The 22,627-nt window shown below is 40.5% G+C and overlaps 2 protein-coding genes across 4 annotated transcripts in view; one reads left to right on the top strand and one right to left on the bottom strand.

The window, feature by feature from the left end:
* The window catches only part of FBXL2 (F-box and leucine-rich repeat protein 2), a 238,642-nt gene extending 231,876 nt beyond the window's left edge, over window positions 1-6,766 (top strand). For both annotated transcript variants that reach the window (XM_006851578.1, XM_006851579.1), the window contains 2 exons: window positions 5,580-5,792; window positions 6,299-6,766. In XM_006851578.1, the coding sequence (XP_006851640.1) occupies window positions 5,580-5,792; window positions 6,299-6,406 (321 nt within the window). In that variant the 3' untranslated portion in view covers window positions 6,407-6,766. The remainder of the gene's footprint in view (window positions 1-5,579; window positions 5,793-6,298) is intronic.
* Window positions 6,767-10,253: 3,487 nt separating this feature from the next.
* Window positions 10,254-22,627, bottom strand: part of UBP1 (upstream binding protein 1 (LBP-1a)) — an 82,078-nt gene continuing 69,704 nt past the window's right edge. For both annotated transcript variants that reach the window (XM_006851576.1, XM_006851577.1), the window contains 7 exons: window positions 21,057-21,111; window positions 19,978-20,071; window positions 18,227-18,317; window positions 17,401-17,519; window positions 15,977-16,119; window positions 12,188-12,239; window positions 10,254-10,291 (listed from right to left, as the gene is read on the bottom strand). In XM_006851576.1, the coding sequence (XP_006851638.1) occupies window positions 10,254-10,291; window positions 12,188-12,239; window positions 15,977-16,119; window positions 17,401-17,519; window positions 18,227-18,317; window positions 19,978-20,071; window positions 21,057-21,111 (592 nt within the window). The remainder of the gene's footprint in view (window positions 10,292-12,187; window positions 12,240-15,976; window positions 16,120-17,400; window positions 17,520-18,226; window positions 18,318-19,977; window positions 20,072-21,056; window positions 21,112-22,627) is intronic.

Here is a 22,627-nt window from a genome sequence, read left to right as displayed (position 1 = left end):
TAACCCACAGAAACACACCAGGACTCCAGAGAAGTTGTATTTGAGAATAAATATAGTTCACCTCTCTCTTCCTCCTCTATGCTCCACCTTTCTCTGTCTCTCACACACATTAGCTTAAGAGTGCAAAAAGCACTCAGGATTGCAGTTACAATTTGCTCACTGCCAGTATTTGCCACCCCTGCCAAGCCTTTGGAGAAAGAAATAGCTTAGCAGTGGTAAACTTGAGTTAGAGGGACTTTTCTTCCTCCAGACATATTTGCCATAAACAGGGTAGGTAAGACAATGCACGGCAAAGTTTTAAGGCAAATCAGAACTGGTTATGATGGGCAAGTCTCAGTTTCTTAATCAAGTAGAAATAACACTACAGGGTTGTTCAGAAGACTAAATGAGATGTAATGTATGCACAGTGAGTGGCTCAGAGTGGACGGCCATTTTATTAGTGCCAGATAAAAGGCCTCTTTACCGTAGGAGCTAAAAATTTCCTGTGAACTCAGGGACTGGCGTCTAAGGCCTCTCTTTTCTTACACCATTTAAAAAAAAAAAAAAAAGCAAATACTTCCATGTCAGTATAGAACTGCTTTAGTTATGCAAAAGCGTTCACAATGCCAGTATAGAAATGTTTTAAGCTGATACTGAAGTTAACTCTTTTGTTCCAGCTAATTGTTAGCTTTGTGTACAGTATACATACACTGAATCTCTGAAAGTTCTGTCAATGTATGATTGTAGCCGTTTCTGTACTAACTTTAGCAAAACTTTAATGTTCAGTCGTTTCAAGAGGTAGCATATGATCAAGAGCCAATAATCCCTGAAGGAGGAAATCCAAGGTGCATTGAAGAAATTGGCAAACAACGTGGTACCAGGAATTGATGGAATCAAAATTGAAATCTTTCAAGAAAGTGAAGCGGCACAGGAGGCACTCACTCATCTCTACCAAGAAATCTGGCCAACTTATTGGAAGAGATCCATATTTGCGCCGATTCCAAAAACAGGTGGCCAAACGGAATGCAGAAGTCATCGGACAATCTCTTGGATATCCCATGCAAGTAAAGTTTTTACTAAAGGTAATACAGAAACAGCTGCAAGCATACATTGACAGAGAACTTCAAGCCGGATTCCAAAGACGCTATGGAATGAGGGATATCATTGCTGATGTCTGATGGATCTTGGCTGAAAGCAGAGAATATCAGAAAGATGTTTACCTGTGCTTTATTGACTACACAAAGGCTTTTGATTGTATGGATCATGACAAGCTATGGACAACATTGCGAAGTAAGAGTATTTTGGAACACTTAATTGTGCTCATGATGAATCTGTACCTGGACCAAGAAGCAGTTAGTTTGAATAGAAAATGGGAACACGGAATGGTTTAAAATTAAAAAAGGTGTGCAACAAGGTTATATTCTTTCACCATACTTATTCAACCTGTATGCTGAACAAATAATCCGAGAAGCTGGGTTCTATGAAGAAAAACGTGGCATCAGGATTGAAGGAAGACTCATTAACAAATATGCAGATGATACAACCTTGCTTGCTGAAAGTGAAGAGGACTTAAAACATGTACTGATGAAGATCAAAGAGCACAGCCTTTAGTATGGATTACATCTCAATGTCAAGAAAACAAAAATCCTTACCCCTGGACCAATCAACATCATTCATATGAACGGAGAAAAGATTGAAGTTGTCAAGGACTTCATTCTTCTTGGATCAACTATCAACACTCACGGAAGCAGCAGTCAAGAAATCAGACGACGTGTCGCATTAGGCAAATCTGCTGCACAAGACCTTTTTAAAGTGTTGAAGAGCAACAATTGTCAGCTTGAGGACGAAGATGCGCCTGACTCAAGCCATGGTATTTTCATATGTATGTGAAAGCTGGACAGTAACTAAGGAAGACCATAGAAGAATTGATGCCTTTGAGTTATGGTGTTGGAGGAGAATATTGCAAGTGCCATGGGCTGCCAAAAAGAACTAATAGATCCGTTTTGGAAGTGCAGTCAGAGTGCTCCATGGAGGCCAAGATGGTGAAAACTTCGTCTCTCATACTTCAGACATATTGTCAGGAGGGACCAGTCACTGGAGAAGGATATCATGTTTGGTAAGGTGGAGGGTGAGAGAAAAAGAGGAAGATCCCCCAGTGAGATGGATTGGCCAAGTGGCAGCATCGATGGACTCTCGAGTGTGGCAACATTAGTGAGGCTGGCCCAGGCTGGCAGTGCTTCGTTCCGCTGTGCATAAGGTCACTATGGGTCGGTACCAATTCCATGGTACTTAACAACAAAACATACATACATATACACTTGGTTTTATAGTTGCACTTTTTTTATTAACTTTAAAAATTCTTTAATTTCCCATTTAAAACCACTTCTGGATATTCTATTCTGAATATAATAAACTCTTCAGATTTTCTCCGTAAATCAGATGTAAAAGTTTAAATGGGACAGTATTTACTAGTAGTATATAAGGTATGACCACGTACTGTGACTAGACTTGTGCTAAAGGAAATGTATACCAGGTCTAAATTAAGCTTAGCTCAACAAGGAGTCTTTGAAGAATCAAGGTCTGATAGATTTTCTTTTTCCTTCTAGCTTCTTTTGCCTCTAGGTTGTGCTTAGCTACCTATTTCTTAGATCCAATGTCAATCTCTCTTGATTTCTTCTCTTGTGCAGCTGTACTGCAAACCCATCTACTCCAACAGGGTTCACTGAGTCCAAATTATCTGTCATCTCCTTGCCCAAAGTTCAGTAGCCTCTATGCCCTCAGTTGCATCCACTTTTGTACTTCGGAACATTCAGTAGCCAGGGTAATTCTGTTTTTCACTGTTAACTTTTTGGAGGTAAAACACACACGCAGAAAAACCCAGAATATAAGTGTGTATGTTGCTGTTGTTGTTCAGTGCCATTGAGTTGATTCCGACCCATAGCGACCCTGTATAGGGTTTCCAAGGAGCAGCTGGTGAGCTTGAACTGCCGAACTTGCAGTTTAAACGACTTTGCAGTCTAGCTCATTAACCCACAGCGCCACACTAAGACTCGTAAGTGTATTTAGACGAATACATTTTCATATACTTGAACACAAGTCAGATTGAAAATTAACAGTACCAGGACTCCAGCAGCTCCCTTCAAGCACCAACTCTCCAAAGCCAGTGATTCCCATTGCATACATTTGTCTTGTCTGGTTTGTACCTTGTTGTGTGGTCTCCGAATCACTATCTACTCTCACTCATTACTACATTTCTGAAGTGTATATATGTTGTTTCATGTAGCTGTGCATCATTCAGTCGGGTTGCTGCATATTGTATGGGTGCACCGTAATTTATCCATTCTACTGAATAGTGTTGTTGTTAAGTACCATGGAGTCAGTTCCAACTCATAGGGACCCTGCACACAGGGTTTCCGAGGATGTAAATCTTTACGGGAGTAGAAAGCCTCATCTTTCTCCCGCAGAACTGCTAGTAGTTTCAAACTGCCGACCTTCAGGCTAGCAGCCTACGCTACTAGAGCTCCATGCTGAATAGTGTAGTGGTTACAAATCGGGCTACAAACCATAAGGTCAGCAGTTTGAAACTATCAGCTGCTCCACGAGAGAAAGATGAGGCTTTCTGATCTGGTAAAGATTTACAGCCTCAGAAACCCTGTTCAGGGTCGCGATGGGTCAGAACCGACTCGACGGCACTTAACAACTGCTGAATATGTGAATAGTTTCCAGGTTAGAGCTATTACAACCAGTGTTGCACTGCCTTTGGCTATCATGTATGCATATCAGTCAGGAACATCCAAATTCTACCTCCACAAATGAGTTCTAGTTGCTCCACATCGTAAATATTTCTCATTTTCATCCTTTTCATTTTAGCCATTCTAGTGGACGTGAAATTTTCCTGAAAAACAGTAAACGTGGCCTTCTCAAGCCTCTTCCTAATGACATTGTTGTTAGGTTCCATCGAGTCGGTACCGACTCATAGTGACCTTATATGCACAGCAGAATGAAACACTGCCGGATCCTGGGCCAACCTCACTACTGTTGCCACACTTGAGTCCATCGATGCTGCCACTTGGCCAATCCATCTCGTTGGGGGTCTTCTTCTTTTTCTCTGACCCTCCACCTTACCAAACATGGTATCCTTCTTCAGCGACTGGTCCCTCCTGACAATATGTCCGAAGCATGAGAGACAAAGTTTGGCCATCCTGGCCTCCAAGGAGCACTCTGGCTGCACTTCTTACAAAACAGATGTATTGGTTCTTTTGGCAGCCCATGGCACTTTCTGTCCTCCAACACCATAACTCAAAAGCATGAATTCTTCTACAGTCTTCCTTATTCACTGTCCAGCTTTTGCATGCACATGAGGTTATTGAAAATACCATAGCTTGGGTCAGGCGTACCTTAGTCCTCAATGCCCTTATCTCCTAATGACCTTGTTGTTAAGTGCTATCGATTCAATTCCAACCCATAGTAACCCTGTATAGGGTTTCCAAGGAGCAGCTGGTGAACTTGAACCGCCGACCTTGCACTTCAAACGGCTTTGCAGTCTGGCGCATTAACCCACAGCGCCTTATGCACGGGACTCTTAATGACCTTAGGAAGGTAAAATTCCTCCACGTGGCCAATGCAACTCTGTGTGACCTGGCCCTTCTGTTCCAACTCCATCTACATGAGGATGCTGCTCCTCACTTCCAACCCCCGATACTGACCTTTCTTCCTATACCCTTGATACTAGCCATTCATTCTCTCAACAAAGAGCCTTGCTGCAACAGATTATTAGCTGTTTTCTAATCATGTCCTCAGATCAAATCCACTGTAATAAAAATATAAGCTCTCTAATATAAGCTCTCATAGCTTCGGTTTTATGGTTTAACATCATTTATCTTTAAAAGGCCTTCAGCTCCCAGTACAGAAAGTCTGTTTTCACTTACCCATTGCACATGCCAAACCTGTCAAGAGTTAGAATTCATGTATTTGAAAGACAAATAATTGAGACACAGATGACTGAGAACTGGATGTCGAATGCTTTTTTTTTTTGCTGTTGGAATTGTATGACATGGAAAACTTAGAAGAGTCCTATAAAAAATGTCACTTGGCAATACAGTGGAAGCTGGGAGAGCTGGAGCACCACAGGAACGCTTGTTTTCCAGTTCTCCCAAGTCTGCCCACTTCTAGAGGGTGGAGTGTATTACCACTTCTCTCTCACTCAGCGAAACTGATTTCCCTCTTCTGACAGGTGCTCACTTTACATGGATTCTGGATTTCCTAGGTTTTACTGTATACTATTGAGCTTATTTTCTGCAATCTTTACAACATTTATACCCTAGAGAAACCATTAATGCCAAATCACTAAGGTTTGGCTCTAAATAGAGAAATGGACTATAAAATTGCACTCACGGGGAAAACTGAAATTTTGACTTCCATCTTTACAGAGTCAGAAAGGTAAGAGAAACTACTGCCCAGTGGCCCCACTGCTAAAGCACCTGAGGCTGTGTTTAAGTTGCTTGCCCAGTGTCCAGCTTGTGTGATGACATCTCACCTTGCGTTTCCTGGGCCTTAGATCTGGGAGAAGAATTTGGGAACACCTGCTCTTTCTGTTCCAGAGCCTGTCTCACTGTGAGCTCATCACTGATGACGGCATCCTGCACCTGAGCAACAGCACGTGTGGTCACGAGAGGCTGCGCGTGCTGGAACTGGACAACTGCCTTCTCATCACCGACGCAGCCCTCGAGCATCTGGAGCACTGCCGTGGCCTGGAGCGCCTGGAGCTCTACGACTGCCAGCAGGTCACTCGGGCCGGCATCAAGAGGATGCGGGTAGGTGGGGACGGGAGTCGGTCACACACGGCACACTTGATGACACATACATACTCAACCAATAGGTACACAAATGGAAGTCACCCTAGACTTCAACATTCCCTTGATTGGACCCTGTCCTGGAAGTTTCAGCTTTAGCATGCCTGAGGTGAAAGTTCTATGTAGTCTGGTGATTGGAACCCTTATGAGAAGGCCTATGTTAAAAGTAGGTGACTGGAGGTCATTACCAGTAGAAAGTAGAACGTGGTCTTGGATAATTTCCAGGTTAAGAAGGCTCAACAGATTTTGCTTTTCTTTCCTCACCTACATTTTCTTTAAATCCAGACCACTTTGCATTTATACCCCAAAGCAGCTTCACCCAGGGTGCTACAGCTGTTTAGCAGATTGCACACAGCCAATGATGACGTGTGGACAGAAATGTATTCTTTTCTAGGATTATGACCATAATCCTCAAAACACCACAAAGTATGAGGACTGTTGCACATTTTCCTACTTTCTACTTCCAGGCTCAGCTCCCTCATGTCAAAGTACATGCCTACTTCGCTCCTGTCACCCCACCAACGGCAGTGGGGGGAAGTGGACAGCGACTGTGCAGATGCTGTGTTGTTCTCTGACAGCCCCTGCCCCCTTCCTCCAGAGAAGACCTGAGTCTTCCTGACGTTCTCCGCCACTCCCCAACTCTGTTGATCCTCCATTGGGAAAGGCTTGTTACATGTGAAAGACTTCCGTATGGATTGCAGTTCCTCTGGTGATACTTTCTCACCTTTATCCTGCTGTGACAGTCCACTTAAAGCCTTGTGTCAGTGAACACATGGCAGGAACACTTTCCGTGCAGCCAGGACCATGGGAGAAGCCTTGGAGCGCCTGACTCCTAAGAGGTGGGTGCCTGTCTAGGTACAGTCAGACCCTTGGCTCCATCAGCATTCCTCAAAACAGACCATCAGTGTTAGCACAAATTGAGCAGAAAAAATAAGTCCGTGACTTGCTTTAATTTACGATTCCACTAATTAGCAGAATGTTTCCACTTTGAAGGCTAAGTAGCAACTTTTATCAAAATGAGCATATTGCAGATTGTCTTGTTTTTATATGTAGAGGCTTAAGTGGAAGGTATGCTCATTGGTTTCCATGAGACACCGAAGAAATGAGGACTCCAAACAGAGTGGAGCAGGGTCTTCACTCTTCTGTTTCTGTCAGCTTTTCAAAGATACTTCTGGGGACCAAAACCAAAAAGGACACAAAAGCGATGCAGAATGTGTGCTGCCTGGTTGGAAATGGCACTGGCATATGCTGCAGCACATCTCTGTTAAAGGAAAGAGGCTCTTTCAGACGTTGAGGGACCTTAAAGAAAGAGAATTGATTAAGACTTAAGTTCACTGACATATCAATGAAAAAGAATGGATGCATGTAGAATGGGTGTGATTTTGTTTTCAAGTTTATTTTAAAATCTTAGAAATCAAGTTACACCAGAACTATTCAAAAAATTTTACACTTCAAACTCAGATCAGTAAAGTGTTGGCACCTTTTACTTATAGAAAAATGAATAAACCATTGCAATGTTAAAATCAATTTTTAACGGAGAGGGTTTTATTGCTATATTCTTATGATAGACAAATCTGAGCAAAAGCATTTTTGAAATTCAAATCTTCCTAATGTTATCTAAAATCTGATTCTCTGTTTGCTGTGGCTGATTCCTGCTCTGTGCTGTGCACATTTGTGATCTTTATTAAACATGACTCATCACTGCCTTTGTTGTGAACGTATGTGTTAACTGTAGCTGACCTTGCAACCACCTCAGAAGCGAAGACTCAGGATGTGTCATTGGAATTGGAAAGAAAACTACGAAAACCGGTAAATTTTTCCCACGACTAGCAACAGCTCCATTAGATTCGCTTTTAGAAGAAGCATTTTCAGGGTACTCTACTACTTCAGTCGTATTCCAGGAAAAGGCACACATGTATCCAGCCCCATAAAAATCAACTGAGCAGGAAAATCAGAATGCACAGTCAAGTTGTCATGACCAAGGCCTTCTGATCTACTCCAGTATTCTCTGTAGACCAGTGCTTTGTATTGTATGCGCCACAGCAGGTTTATACCGCTCTGGGAGGAAAAAACAACTGATGCATGAAGCCACTTAACTGAACAAATACATAACATCATGATTATGAATTAGTCTTAACATTAAAAATCAATTAAATGACCAGAGCCTTCTTTATCTTTTTAGAGGCTAAGTACAAAACTTTAAGTGTTACAGCTTCTGGGCTCGATGCTCAGTGACCCCATGGCCTCATGTACAAGAATGCAGATCTATTTGTAAGAAACTATGTTGGCTTCCTATGTGAATGTCTGACAGTTCCTGGCATATTATCAATTTTGAAGGAACTAAAAAGGAAAACTACACACAGACCTGACCTCTTCTTACAGCATTTGGATTGGTATTCACTCACAACCCACTTGTATACTGAACCAGACCCTCAATTCTATGGTTTGCACAGGACTTGCAATGCCAGTGTAGTAGACATGGCAGAAACTGAGATTTTTAAATGAGACACACGTTTGCAAAAACAATTGGAAAACATTTATTATACTGACATGTGTACATCCTGCTGGTTAAAAAAATTTTTTTTTGCTGGTGCCATAATTTAATCTGTTTCACTGGGACAGACTAATTAAATGTTCAATACTGCTCAGTATCATTTTGGATTAGATGAGCTTTATTTTTAACTCCACTTCTAAAACTTGATGAGGAATTCAAAGTAGCACACAGCATTAAATGGCATTTGTTCCATAAATCTCGAGACCCAGAAAGGAATGCTAAATAGACAAGCAAAACTCTAAAAAGAAAGAAGTTCATTTCTTCCCCGTGTGATTGGTACAGAAAGCATGTGTCCATACAAAACAGAAGGAAAATGAGGGAAAGCAAAGCTCTCCTTCAGCAGGGTCTATAAGGAGTTACAAATATTTCCGAACCAAAGATGGAAAGTATGTTGAGACAGGGCTTCTTTGTATTAAATAATTAACCTGCTTCATGAATTAATCATGAAGTGTATTTTAATGTATTTGTCTTCTGGGAGGGATTTCAAACTCAGAGTTACTCGTTCCTTTTTTCCTCTGAACAAAGATGAAGATCAAATTATACTTTAAAAGCCATAACACTGGGGCAAATGGACAGAGATACACTATAATTGAAACAGAAGAGGGGGCTTCAGAAAGTTCATGGGCAAGTGAAAGATAATGGAATTTTCCCATGAACTTTCAGAAGTACCCTTGTAATACTTTCTTGAAAATTGGGTGTGCTACACCACAGACTTCAAAAATGCTTGTTGAAAACAGTAGATTCCCTTAGAAAAGTATATTGGCAGACAAGAATTAATGTTTTGTGAAAGAGGCACTATTTTTAATAGAAAAAGCTATTATGTGGTGTATAAAAAGCCCCTAATTAACCAGACTCTTTATCCATGATTGTACTAAAGCTCAAGCAAGGGATTGTTATGGTACATTTTAGTGTTTATGATGTCTAGTGTTCCACAAACAATTTCATCTTCTTGCTAACAAAGCCTCCTTCACACCAAGTCAGAAGCTGTCAACAATAATACTCTTCTCCCCTGCTAGGATCACCTATTTCCAATGTCTGGGATAGGGCTTTTAAAAAGTTTAAAATGAGAAGTAGAAAGTGGGGATACCCACCTGAGTTTTAAAGGCAATGGGGCTTAAAAAATGAAAACCCAGAAACTAAAACGCTAAAAATGGAAGCAGAAGCGAAAACTTTTTCAATAAAACTGACAAGCAAAACACAAAAGTCTTTGTACCTATTAGGATTTACACGGATCCTCTCACCAAGGTACTCCTGATAATACAGTCTGCTTCAAGCCTATCTTTCTGGCTTGATCTTCCCCGATCTGGTATGATCCCCTCAGATGCACACCCTTAGACATGATTTACTCCAAGAAGGTGCAGAGCCTTGTTCCCCTGGCCACTGGTTGGTTCTTAGCACAACACATCTCTCCTCCAAGACAGATTCCTTCCTGGCTCCACACCGCACAGCCCCCAACACCCACCCCCATTCAGGTCAGCATAAGGTCCAGGCAATCAAAGCCAAACTGGCACAGAGAGGTAAATGCCCAAAATAAGTTTTTACATTCATTTCCAAACTGCATACAGTGTAAAAAGAAGCAAAGGTTGCTTCTAGGAACTTTTATCTACTGGCCTCTGCCAGAGAAGCTCTGTCCACACCGGGGCTTCCAAGCTGCACACACATTGTCCCAACGGGCTTACCCTCAAAAGGACGCATGGCAGTGACAGTGAGGAGAGTCACCTCATCCAGCTCATTCGAAGGTCATCTTGTGTTTTCAATATGAAACATTTTATATGGTAAAATCCAATCCCAAGACTTCTTGGATTAGTCTTCACACACTTTAAAGCGTGACTATTTGGTACTGAATATAGTTCAATCTACATAGGACATCATTTTAAAATTATGTAGACACCACCACCATTTTCAGCTGTAGAAAAAGGAAAGAGCAGTTTAAACACATTTCCTTCAGCATTTAGGAAACTTAAAACAAATTGGATACTCCCTGAAATCTCCAACCTCTTTCCAATTCAGAGGTTGGCTTTTAAATATCCTACAGCAAAGGGCCTGGGTAATTTTCTCCAGACGCAATGTCATGCACATTCCTATTTTAGAACTGTTGCTTTCTGTTGTCTGGTCTCTAACTCCTATGAGTGCCCCTGGTCCCATGCTGTTTGCCAGTTCTGAGGGTTGGGAGCTACGAGACAAACGGCAATCACACTGTCAGCATGAGGGGAACAAGAGCTGGAGACCAAGCTGATGGCCATAACACATCAGAACAGCAGACCATCAACTCCACAAAGTATGTGAATGCTTGCGGCTGTTTTTTCTGGAAAGTTTTTGGAATTCCTCAGAGGTAGATCCCAAGCATTTATAATACATTACTACATTTGACTGGTGGCTTAAAACGTGTTGCTCAGTATATGGTTAAAACTTTTTTTTTTTTTAAAGCAGTGAACATTCTCAGGAGGACAATCTGAAAAATGGTCACCTGAGATATGAGGGAGAGGCCTATGTCCAACAGCTTCACAAAACACCCACATCAGAGTAAAAGTCCTTCCTTGTACTATTTGAATTTGGCAGAGTAAAAAACTGAGAAACAAAAGATTGAACAAAAGGGTTCTAAGCTAAAAATATTTTCAAAGAAAGTAAAGTGAACCAACCAGTTCACAATTAAAACAGCCTTATGGGTAACTTGATGACATGTGCTATATATCAGACACAAAGTGAATCATAATTTCAACTCTGTTTTTGGCTACTGCTAGGAAATTTCCTAGTAAGAATGGATTTGGATCTCGACTTCTATGGAATATGATCTGATCCTAAGTAACAATTACACACTTAAAAATCCCTCTTCTAACTCTATAACATTGGAACCCATCCAAGCCCCACTCTAAGCCCTCTTCATTTAAGGTCTGTAAATGACCATAACCATTTATTCTGAGTAACCACTGATACCTTGAAGACTTGCAAATTTTATTAACTTCAGGCCTCTCCTCTGAGCTACAGATAACTGCCTACTTGACATTTCTGCATATCCAAAACAGAGCTGACTGCTTTTCCTTAACCTAATCTAGACCTCAATAGAACTAGACTGCCTTTTACCCAGCTGTTATCACTGGAAAGCAGAGTCAACAGTCTCCAGATCTATGGGCCACCATCACCTCTTGTTAGGATGACATACCTCCTACCTTCAGTCAACTTTATTCTCATGTCTCCGCAGAGTAGACATAATGAATAAACAAAAATCTGACTGTGTTACTCCTGTTCCAACAACTCCATTGGCTTGTCAACACATGCTAAGCAAAATCCAAAACAGTTACCATCAGCAGCTGCATGTAAACAGACCCTGCCTCCTCCTTTGGCCGACCATGGTGGCTACACTGGCTGTCTTTCCATGTGCAAAGTCATGGCTGCCCTGGAAGCATTCATGACAGCTCCATATCCCCCCATCTGTCCCCTCAGAACATTGAAAATATTTCTAATTACATGTACCTATTAGCCAATGTGGGCTTGACTCTTCCCACTAGAGTAGGAATTCCATGAACAGAGGAACTCTATGCCTATCTTATTCAAGACCTAAACAGTCCTGAAAGCATGGTGTCTGAAACAAGGTGTTGAGTAAAAATGTTGGCATCAACTGAGTTTTCTTCCAGCCATCTAGTACTGCCTGTTCATCTTTATGGGGTATTAATTCTATCACAATCACTAGATATATTTTTCTGACTCTCAACCTAACATTTTCAAAAGTAAACACACAAGAGGGTTGCTGATTATAAGCACACATTGTATTATATATTCCAGTAACATGATTCATGCAAAGTACCTTTAACTGTGGAGAATAAAAAACAACTCTCGTCTTGAAAGTTCTGAACCATCTAAAAAGATAAAACAGATGTGTAAGTATAATTAAAATTCAGCTGCCTTAATTGACTAGGAAAAATATTAGTACAGGACAATGGTCTAATTTATATATTGTTCTTGCACAAACTTAGGCATTACCTGCTAAAATGCTAACTTGAGAGAGCATGAGTTAGTAGTAAAGCACATGCCCACTGTACTGGCCTGTGTAAACAATTCCTGGTTTAGCAAGGGTTAACAATCCATCACATCCCCAATAGAGGCTGTGAACTCTATCTTACATAGTTACTTCATAACGTGCTCTTCTATTATTACTTGTTGTACTGTGGTGGCTTGTGAGGTACTATGATTCTGGAAGCTTTGCCACAGGTATTTTAAAAACCAACAGGGTCACCCATGGTGGACAGGTTTCAGATGAGCATCCAGATAAAGACAAACTAGGAAGGAGTGACAAACTACTTCCAAATATTTAGTCACTGAAAACAGAGAAATACTGTCAGATATAGTGCCGGAAAATGAGCCCCTCAGTTTGGAAGGCACTCGAAATGCAACTGGGGAAGAGCTGCCTCCTCAAAGTAGAGTTGACTATGATGATGCGAATGGAGTAAAACGCATGGGAGAATGCCCGCGAGACTTTCACTTGCTGTTGGGACACAACTCAAAATGAAGAGAAACAGTTGTAAACATCCACTGAAAATCGGAACTTGGAATATATGAGGTATGAATCTGGGAAAATTGGAAGTTGTCAAAAATGGAATGCATAAACATCAATATCTTAGGCATTAGTGAGCTGAAATGAACTGGTGTTGGCCATTTTGAATCTGACAACCACATGGTAAACAAATTGAAGAGGAACAGTGTTGTATTCACTGTCAAAAAGAACATATCCAGATCAGTCATAAGGTTCAATGCTGTCTGTAACAGAATAATATCCATGCACCTACAGGGAAGACCAGTTAATACCACTATTAGTCAGATTTAGGCACCAACCATTAAAGCCAGTAAGGATGAAATAAAAGAAGTCTACTAACTTCTTCAATCTGAAGTTGATCAAACATGCAATCAAGATGTATTGATCATTACTGGTGATTGGAATGCAAAGGTTGGGAACAAAGAGGAAGTATAGTAGTTGGAAAATATAGCCTTGGTGCTAGAAATGATTCTATCGTATGATAGAATTCTGCAAAATCAATGATTTGTTCATTTCAAATACCTTTTTGAGGCAGCATAAGAGACGATTATATACATGGACCTTGGCAGATGGAATACACAGAAACCAAACTGATTACACCTGCGGACAGAGACAATGGAAAAGCTCCTTATCATCAGTCAAAACAAGGCCAGGGGCAGATTGTGGAACAGACCATCAATTGCTCACATGCAAATTCAAACTGAAGCTGAAGAAAATGAAAACAAGTCCATGAGAGCCAAAATATAATCTTGAATTATATCCCTCCTGAATTTAAAGATCATCTGAAGAACTGATTTGATACATTAAACACTAAAGACCGAAGACCAGAAGAGTTGTGGGATGACATCAAGAACATTACACAGGAAGAAAGTAAAAAGTTATTAAGAAAAAAAAAAAGTCATTAGGAAGATAAGAAAGAGGGAAAAGATCAAAATGGATGTCAGAAGAGACACTGAAACTTGCTCTCCAGCATAGAAATGCTAAAGCAAATGGAAGAAATGAGAGGTACAAGAGCTGAACAGAAAATTTCAAAGGTCAGCTCAAGAAGACAAAGTCAAGTGTTAACAATGAAATGTGCAATGGTCTGAAGTCAGACAACCAAAAAGGAAGAACACGCTCAGCATTTCTCAAGCTGGGGGAACTAAAGAAAAAAATTTAAGCCTCGACTTCTGTTATTAAAGGATTCTCTGGGCAAATTATTGAATGATGCAGAAAGCATCAAAGAAGATGGAAGGAATACAGAGTCACTGTACCAAAAGGAAATGGATGATATTCAACCATTTCAAGAGATAGCCAATGATACTGAAGGAAGACGTCCAAGGTGCATTGAAGGAATTGGCAAAGAAAAAGGCTCCAGAAATTTATGGAAAATTGAAATCTTACAAGAAAGTGAGGTGGCACAGGAGGCACTCACTCATCTATGCCAAGAAATTTGGAAGACAATCTGGCTGATTGATTGGAAAAGATTTGTATTTGTGCCCATTCCAAAGAGAGGTGACCCAACGGAATGTGGAAATCATCAGACAATATCGTTGAAATCCCATGCAAGCAAATTTTTACTAAAGGTAGACAGAAATGGCTGCAGGCATACATTGACATGGAACTTCCAGAGGTTCAAGCCGGATTCAGATGAGGACGTGGAATGAGGGTTACCATTGCTGATGTCCGATGGATCTTGGCTGAAAGCAGAGAATACCAGTAAGATGTTTACCTGTGTTTTATTGAGTACGCAAAGGCTTTCAATTGTGTGGACCATGACAACCTATGGACAACATTGCAAAGTATGAGTATTCCAGAACATTTAATTGAGCTCATGAGGAAACTGTACATGGACCAGGAGACAGTTGTTTGAACAGAACATGGAAACACTGAATGGTTTAAAATTAAAAAAGGTGTGCAACAGGGTTGTATTCTTTCACCATACTTATTCAACCTGTATGCTGAGCAAATAATACAAGAAGCTGGGTTATATGAAGAAAAACATGGCATCAGGAATGGAGGAAGACTCATTAACAACCTGCGATATGCAGATGATACAACCTTGCTTGCTGAAAGGAAGAGGACTTAAAATACTTATTGATAAAGAACACAGCCTTTGGTATGGATTACATCTCAATGTAAAGAAAACAAAAATCCTCACCCCTGGACCAATTAACAACATTCTTATGAACAGAGAAAAGATTGACATTGACAAGGACTTCATTCTTCTTGGATCAACTATCAACACTCACAGAAGCAGCAGTCAAGAAATCAGATGACATATTGCATTAGGCAAATCTGCTACACAAGACCTTTTTAAAGGGCTGAAGAGCAGAGATGTCAGCTTGAGGACTAAGGTGTGCCTGATCCAAACTATGGTATTTTCAGTAACCTCATATGCATACAAAAGCTGGACAGTGAATAAGGAAGACCGTAGAAGAATTGATGCATTTGAGTGATGGTATTGCAGAATATTGAAAGTGCCATGGTTGTCAAAAGAACCAACAGATCTGTGTTGGAAGAAGTGCAGTCAAGAGTGTTCCTGGGAAGCCAGGATGGCCAAACTTCATCTTTCATACTCTCATACTTCCTGACATATTGTCAGGAGGGACCAGTATCTGGGGAAGGATATAATGTTTGGTAAAGTGGAGGGTCAGAGAAGAAGAGGAGGACCCCCAGCAGCTCAAGCGTGGCTACAATTGTGAGGTTGGCCCAGGACCGGGCAGTGTTCACTCTGAGTCGGTACCGACTTGATGGCACGTAACAACAACAATTATTACTTGTATTAACCATTTGAGGGGGAAATTTGTACTTCTAAAATCTTTAATCATAAATCAGTTAATATAAGGAGAGCACATCTCACTGCCTCTGGTTATGTCAAGAATAGAATCCCTCAATGAATGTCTGAATTAAAATGGGTTGTATTACTCCTCACTATAATGCTTGAAACTCTTAGTTATAAATTCTTTAAAACATTGATCCTTAATGCTTTGGAAAGTATGAAATTTTTCTATCGTCCTATATATTATTTATAGTATTTATCAGTATAAATACTAGGGAAGAACAGATGGACATTCTATTTACCTGATCACTGACAAGAATGTGAATACCAGTGGGACCCTGTCTGTAAACATGATTAATTTGGTGCAAAGGAATATTAAACACCAACGCAAGTTTTCGAGCAACTTCTGAGGCCACCATTTCTTCCAAGTAGATTGCATGATAAACTGAAAAAAATAAGAACAGCATTTTAACACCAATCTTGGATTTACAGCAATCTTTAACTTTTCTGGTAGTAAACATAGAATTTCATGTATTCAAGGTTCAAACTCAGGCAGGGGCAGACTGTAAAACTGGCCTGGAGGTCTTATAGAGATGATTAGAACTAAAATTAGACTGTGAAAGTGACCACCAAAACTCTGACAGGACTTTAAGTATATATGTTATACTGGAATTAAGTTATTTTAAAAAATGTTATGTATTTCTAATAATATAAAAATAATATACAGCTGCTGAATCAGTAATCATATTACTGAGAATTCTTCCTTAGAATTATAAAGAAATCTGCACATCCCCCAAAATCAACAAAGAACATCAAAGGTTAAGACCAACTATTTTCATCTTGCTCTTAGAAATTCAATATATGAATGCTGAAGGAATTCAACGTATTTCTAATGGAAAAAAGCTCAAAACAGTGATGCATTCCTTATAGACTGTCAATAAAAATCAAAGCATAGGGTATTTTTCATGCCTCTGACTATTATTAGAGCATTGCCTTTCTGAGTCTATAACACTGCTTTTCCTGAAAAGTTCCAAGCACATTGCCCTCATTCTAGAAGAAGAGAGAGTATACTTTCTCTCTGTCCTGAGCACTAGAGTAGGCTATTATTAAGGAAAGGCCCAAGGATGAGTGGCTAGCCCCAACTCACATAACCCGAAGTGTAACTCCAATGATGCTAGATTCTCCCCACATGGGTCTCACAGTGCTGCCCGTCTTGGGAGACTTGTGGTAATCTTGTTGGTGACAAGTCCACACACTTAGTACAGTTAACAACATAGGCACACCTTTGCGCATACATGATATTTTAAGAATTTTCTTTTTCCCAGTAAGTAAAATGTAGAAGAAAACCCTCATGCCATTTTTGTGAAGTTGTCAGTGTCTGATAGTCTCATTTCAGCAAATCTGAGATTTAAAAAAAAAAAAAAAAAGCCAAAATCCCAAAACATTCAAGTCAGTCTTTTGCTAGTTCCTCTGTAGAAACATATATACAAGAGATGCAAAGTGTGGCTGAAATAAACGAGGAAGGTTGCAGCTCCCATTAGTCCCCTCTTTTCCTGAGGTCTTGGCCCTAGAGCTGCTACATCTCAGCCAGGAAGATACTCCTGTAGCAAACAGGAAAGTCATACGGACGGTGGCGTCTTTCAAAGCCCTGCTCGGGGCCTTTCTGTTTCTGCCTCACCATCTCAGAAGCAGAGTGAGAGGAAGTTGAGACTCCCTCAATACCCACCATAGGGTGTACAACTGCCATTCTCGCTGCCTCTGCCTGCAGCCTGCTGCTGCCCTGGCAGCGGTGAGGTGCTCAGCTGTTCCTGGCAGACATAGATGGTTAAGCGAGGCCTAACTGACCTGCAAGCAGAAGATACCATTCATGAGCCTAGAAGAAAAAGCCATCACATGGCAGGTACAACTGACTCGCTATGAGCACATTACAATGTTATTTCATTATATAAAGTAATACGGTAATAAAAACAACACACCTCATACCAACTATAATCTAATCTGATGATCCACACTCTAAACTATTGAGATGGTCTGTCAGATGCTGGTGGCTTTAAGTTTCAAAATTAAGTCAATAATTTAAAATTAAGATTTAATTTTAATGGCACTCTGACACCACAACTCAAGAAATAACAATCATAGTAAATAGAGCTGAAAAGCCAGCATAGTTTATAGTTCTATCATTTTAATTCACAAAAGTTAACATTTTTAATAACTGTTTAGTAGTCACGACCTTGAAAACCATAGATTCTGTATAGCTCACCTAAATGAGAAGTTTTGTTTTCTTGGCAACAAACCCAGTCGTCTTCAAGAAATCAGTACTGCCCATGTGCATTTCTACCAGTCTTACAGTCTACCTGTGACCTCATCAGTGCCTGCATCATATCTGGGCCTGCCCTGAAGGTGTACACAAAACAGTCTTCTTGTGAGCATATGGCTGCCGGCGCACACAGGCACACGCCAACCGAGCGTGGAAAGACATTCTGCCCAAATTCCCCACACAAAGAAGGTATAGTCTTAAAGCAAAATAATTCCTTTTAAACGTAACATTTTACCTTGACTTCAGTGAATTATAGAGCCGAATTCCATCAGCTGCACCACAAATTTGTACTAAATCCTCCTTTGTCAGTTTAAGTAAGTCGGCACCTAGAGAACAGCAAAAAGATTTTTCTCAAAGACATGAAAGAACAACTAACAGAACAGGCTGTTTTACTGGCTTCTGTATTCACACAGCTAGTTAAATCTCCTTTAAAACCATCTCAGGACTCCTGAGTACATACACATACATGGACAATACAGGAAGGTTCACCCATCCCTGTCCCATACCATCAATGAAAATGCTGCCTCTTCATGTCGTGTTATCAAGAAGACGCTTAGAGCAGAGACTGGCAATTCAAATCAACGGGTAGGGCCTCTAAATATGTCTGTTCCTAACCCAGGATTTCATTAGCTAACTAGATTCATGGTTAGCCTGTGGCTATGTAAATACACATGATTGTTGTTAAGTACTGTGGAGTCAGTTCCGACTCACAGTGACCCTCTGCAGGGTTTCCGAGGCTGTAATATCTTTAACAACACCACATCTTTCTCCTGCAGAACAGCTGGTAGTTTCAAACTGCTGACCTTGTGGTTCGCAGCCCTATTCGTAACCACTACACTACCAGAGCTCCTTAGGTAAAAGGGGACAAGTATGTCTGAAATGCTTGCCTCTGCTATCTGCCCAGCCTGGCATATCGCTTACTGTCCCTCCAAACAGAGTTTCTATAGCAGCACTTAGAGGACTGCTTGGTGCCTTTTAAAATTACACTCAAATGCTCCCTTAGTGGTGCTGTTGGATCAGCACTGGACTGCAAACCACAAGGTTGGCAGTTCAAATCCACCAGCTCCTCCTCGGGAACTCTATACTGTGTCATTATGAGACAGAATTGACTCAGCAGCACTTAACAACACAGCATATAATAATCGTATATTATCTGAGTATTCCCATACCATGGAACAGGAATCCACAATAAATTGGAACAAACTCTTGATACATACAAGTACTTAGAGATTGATGTCAAGAGCATTATGTTAAGTGAAAAAACTCTAAGCTCAGAACATTGCATAAGTGGCTTCAAAAAGTTCATGGAAAAATGACATTAAAAGATAATGGAATTATCTTTTTGAAGCCCTCTTATATTCTGATTCCATTTATATCACATTATATGTGACAAGATCATAGAGACAGAGGCAGGATTAGTGACTGCAAGGAGTTTGGATGGTGGGGTAAGGAGTATGGGTGCAATTATTATTAAAGGGTAACCAGAAGAAACATGTCAGATATGGGATAGTTTTGCATCTTAACTGTGGTGGTAGTTATATGAATCTATACATGGGATAAAATGACAAGGATGCACCTCGTACCTAGATCAGTTTTCTTGAGTTAATTTTATGTAATTATTTAAGATGTAACCCCACTGGGAAAAATGGAGTGATAGGTGTACAAGGCTTCTCTGTATTATCATTATAATTTCCTGCAAAATTATATTTCATATAATTAAAAGTTAATAAAATGAAAAGGAAAACTGCATGGAACTATTTACACATACACAAATGAGTACATATAAATCTGGTAAAATCTGGATTATGCCCATGCCAATTATTTTGACAAGGTACACAAGATATGCAAGTGAAACCGTGTGATGGCTACACGGGGATTCCCTGTACATTTTTTGTGTAACTTCTTGTCAATCTACAATTGTTGCAATGTAAAGTAAGTAAAAATGCAGACACAAATAAGCAAAGAACAACATACATACAAGCATACCTGAAAAATTGGAAAACAGTCTTGTGTAGGAAGAGAATCGGTTTTTGAGCAGCCATTGCTGTGTTTCCTGGGTTGTGGCTGAAGGCTGAAGTTGCTAATAACAACAAAAAGTCAACTTATATAGAAGAAATTTTCTGACTTTACTATGAAGAACATAACATGTAAACCAAACACAGAAATCTTCATAAGTCAAACACACCCAAGAAGAGCAAAAAATCTGACTGATTAAGGGACTCAATACTTGCACAAGATCCCAAGAAAAGGGCCTCTAAGAGCCTTAAAAATGCAGGAGGGCTGAGGACAGCTGGGCAATTTAGGAAAAAGATACTCACTTCCTCAACTAGAAAGAAGAGGGAAAAAAGAGTAATCTGATACAATTTGATGAACTTGACCTACACCTATGGATGAAGCAGCTCAAAAGAGGGAACAAATCTTTACATCAAGAATCATTCCACACAGAGTTGACAGGGATGGACAACTTGGACATTGGCTACCCAAAATGGGGGGCTACAAAGGCAATAGATGACTGGCTTACAAGCTTTCAAGAGGGAGCCTAGATCCATAGGACGTGGAGGAAGGTAGAATCTCCACTGAGATTCTGTCTAGGTGGGGCTGATGAAAGGAAATGCAGATGGGTCTCTTATAATACAGTAGTGAATAACTGTTATCAGGACTGATTGTGAGGGTTGGAAATGTAAAGGTACATGTTTTGTAGCAAGGAGGGGAGTGATTAACTTTGCAGTCTAGGAGCAGAGATCCCTGGGACCATCAAGGGAGAAGAGCGGAGAGCGGGGACCCTACCCAGAGAAGCAGTGATGCCGAGATGGAGGCAGAGATGATGACGTGGAGCGATGGAGCAGCTAGGGACTTTAGACTCAGAGAGGGAGAGGGAGAGAGACTGTGTGCTTATGACTTTGGGCGGGGGGGTGGGAGGGAGGCTTGATGATGCATGGAGGGGATTGTAACAATGGCAATGAAACAATATACGATAGGATGAATGTAAAACTAATGTTCTCTCATGTAAGCTATCACATAATTCACAATAAAACATTTAAAAAAAAGAAGAAGAAGATACTCACTTCACCAGAGGCCTGTGAAACTCCATCTCCCTGATGATTTGGGGAAGAAGAATTGCTGAGAGAAAAGAAAAAAAAGGATTATTTCTATAAATTTTTAAAAGTAAAGACTTTAAAACCTCATTACACTAGGTAGCGTAGTGGTTACGAATCGGGCTGTGAACCGCAAGGTCAGTAGTCGAAACTACCAGCTGTTCTGCAGGAGAAAGATGAGGCATTCTGCTCCTGTAAAGATTTACAGCCTCAGAAACCCTGTTCAGGGTCGCTATGGGACGGAACCAACTCGACAGCACTTAACAACAACAACAACAAAAACTAGGTAAAATTAATGTCAGAACAATACTGGTCGGGTGTGCAACTTAAGAAGTAGGTCCCACTAGTCAAGGTCAATATGATGCTGAGTGAAGCACTGAAGACTCGCTATCTAATTCATGCCTCCTCCTCCACTGATCTAGTAAATTCAAGTTTTGTAAAGCAGAGGGCTTTTCTAGAGGTGTCAGGGAAAAAGAAAGATACTGATTTTATTTGGAAAAAAAATATGAGAAATCAAACAACTGAAAATAGCTTTAAAAATATATATAATAATGAACTGGAGCTGTGGTGTGGCACTGCAGGGTAAGTACTGGGCTATAGGATGGTTTGAAGTGCAAGGTCATTGGTTTAGACTCAACAGCTGCTCCATGGAAACCCATACAGGTAAGCTATGACTCAGAAACAACTTGACAGCACTTCACAACAGCACAGTAATGAACTACAAGAAACAGTCTTAAGTCAAAATATACAAAAGGTATGCCTTTAACTAATACAAGGATCCCTGGTGGCACAGTAGGCTAAGCACTGTACTGTTAATTCAAAGGTTGGTGGTTCAAATCCACCCAGTACACATGGGAGAGAGCTGTGGCTGTCTGCTCCTGTAATGATTTACAGGCTCAGAAACCCTACAAGGAAGTTCTCTTTCCTAGAGGGTCACTAAGTGTCAGAATGAACTCAGAAGCATATGTCTGTTTGGATTTTGTTGTTTTTTTTAAACTGATGTATCTATCTGTGATTAAAGAAAGTGAACGTCAAAACAAAAGAAAATTAACTTGTACCACTTGTGTTTCTAAAGGGACACTGAAAATCAACTCCCCAGAGAAATGTGGCCACCTTCCTGACTACTGAACATTGATTCCTTTTTAAATACCTGCACCTCAATTATTTAGCTTTATGATATTGACTGTCACCCTCTCTTTACCCAATGTTGTTGTTTTTGTTAAGTGGCGCTGAGTCGGTTCCAACCCACAATGACCCTGTATAGGGTTTCTGAGGAGCAGCTGATGAGCTTAAACCACCGACCTTGAGATTCAAAACGACTTTGCAATCTAGGGAATTAACCCATAGCGTCGTCACACCAGTAATCCCCCATTAATACTGTTTTGACCTCACAAAGATTGTATGCTGGCTTTACCTTCAGAATGCCCCCTTTTCTACAATGATCATAATTGTGAATGTGTGAGACATATGGGGCTAGGAGGAAGAATAGACAATGATTTTCCTCTGAAGTTGACGTTCAGGTCATTTCCCATTACTATATA

The sequence above is a fragment of the Chrysochloris asiatica genome, unplaced genomic scaffold, assembly GCF_000296735.1.
Source record: "Chrysochloris asiatica unplaced genomic scaffold, ChrAsi1.0 scaffold00030, whole genome shotgun sequence".
In the NCBI taxonomy this organism is placed as follows: domain Eukaryota; kingdom Metazoa; phylum Chordata; class Mammalia; order Afrosoricida; family Chrysochloridae; genus Chrysochloris; species Chrysochloris asiatica.
The sequence above is the reverse complement of the archived record's forward strand: the minus strand, read 5'-3'. Positions and strand labels throughout refer to the sequence as shown.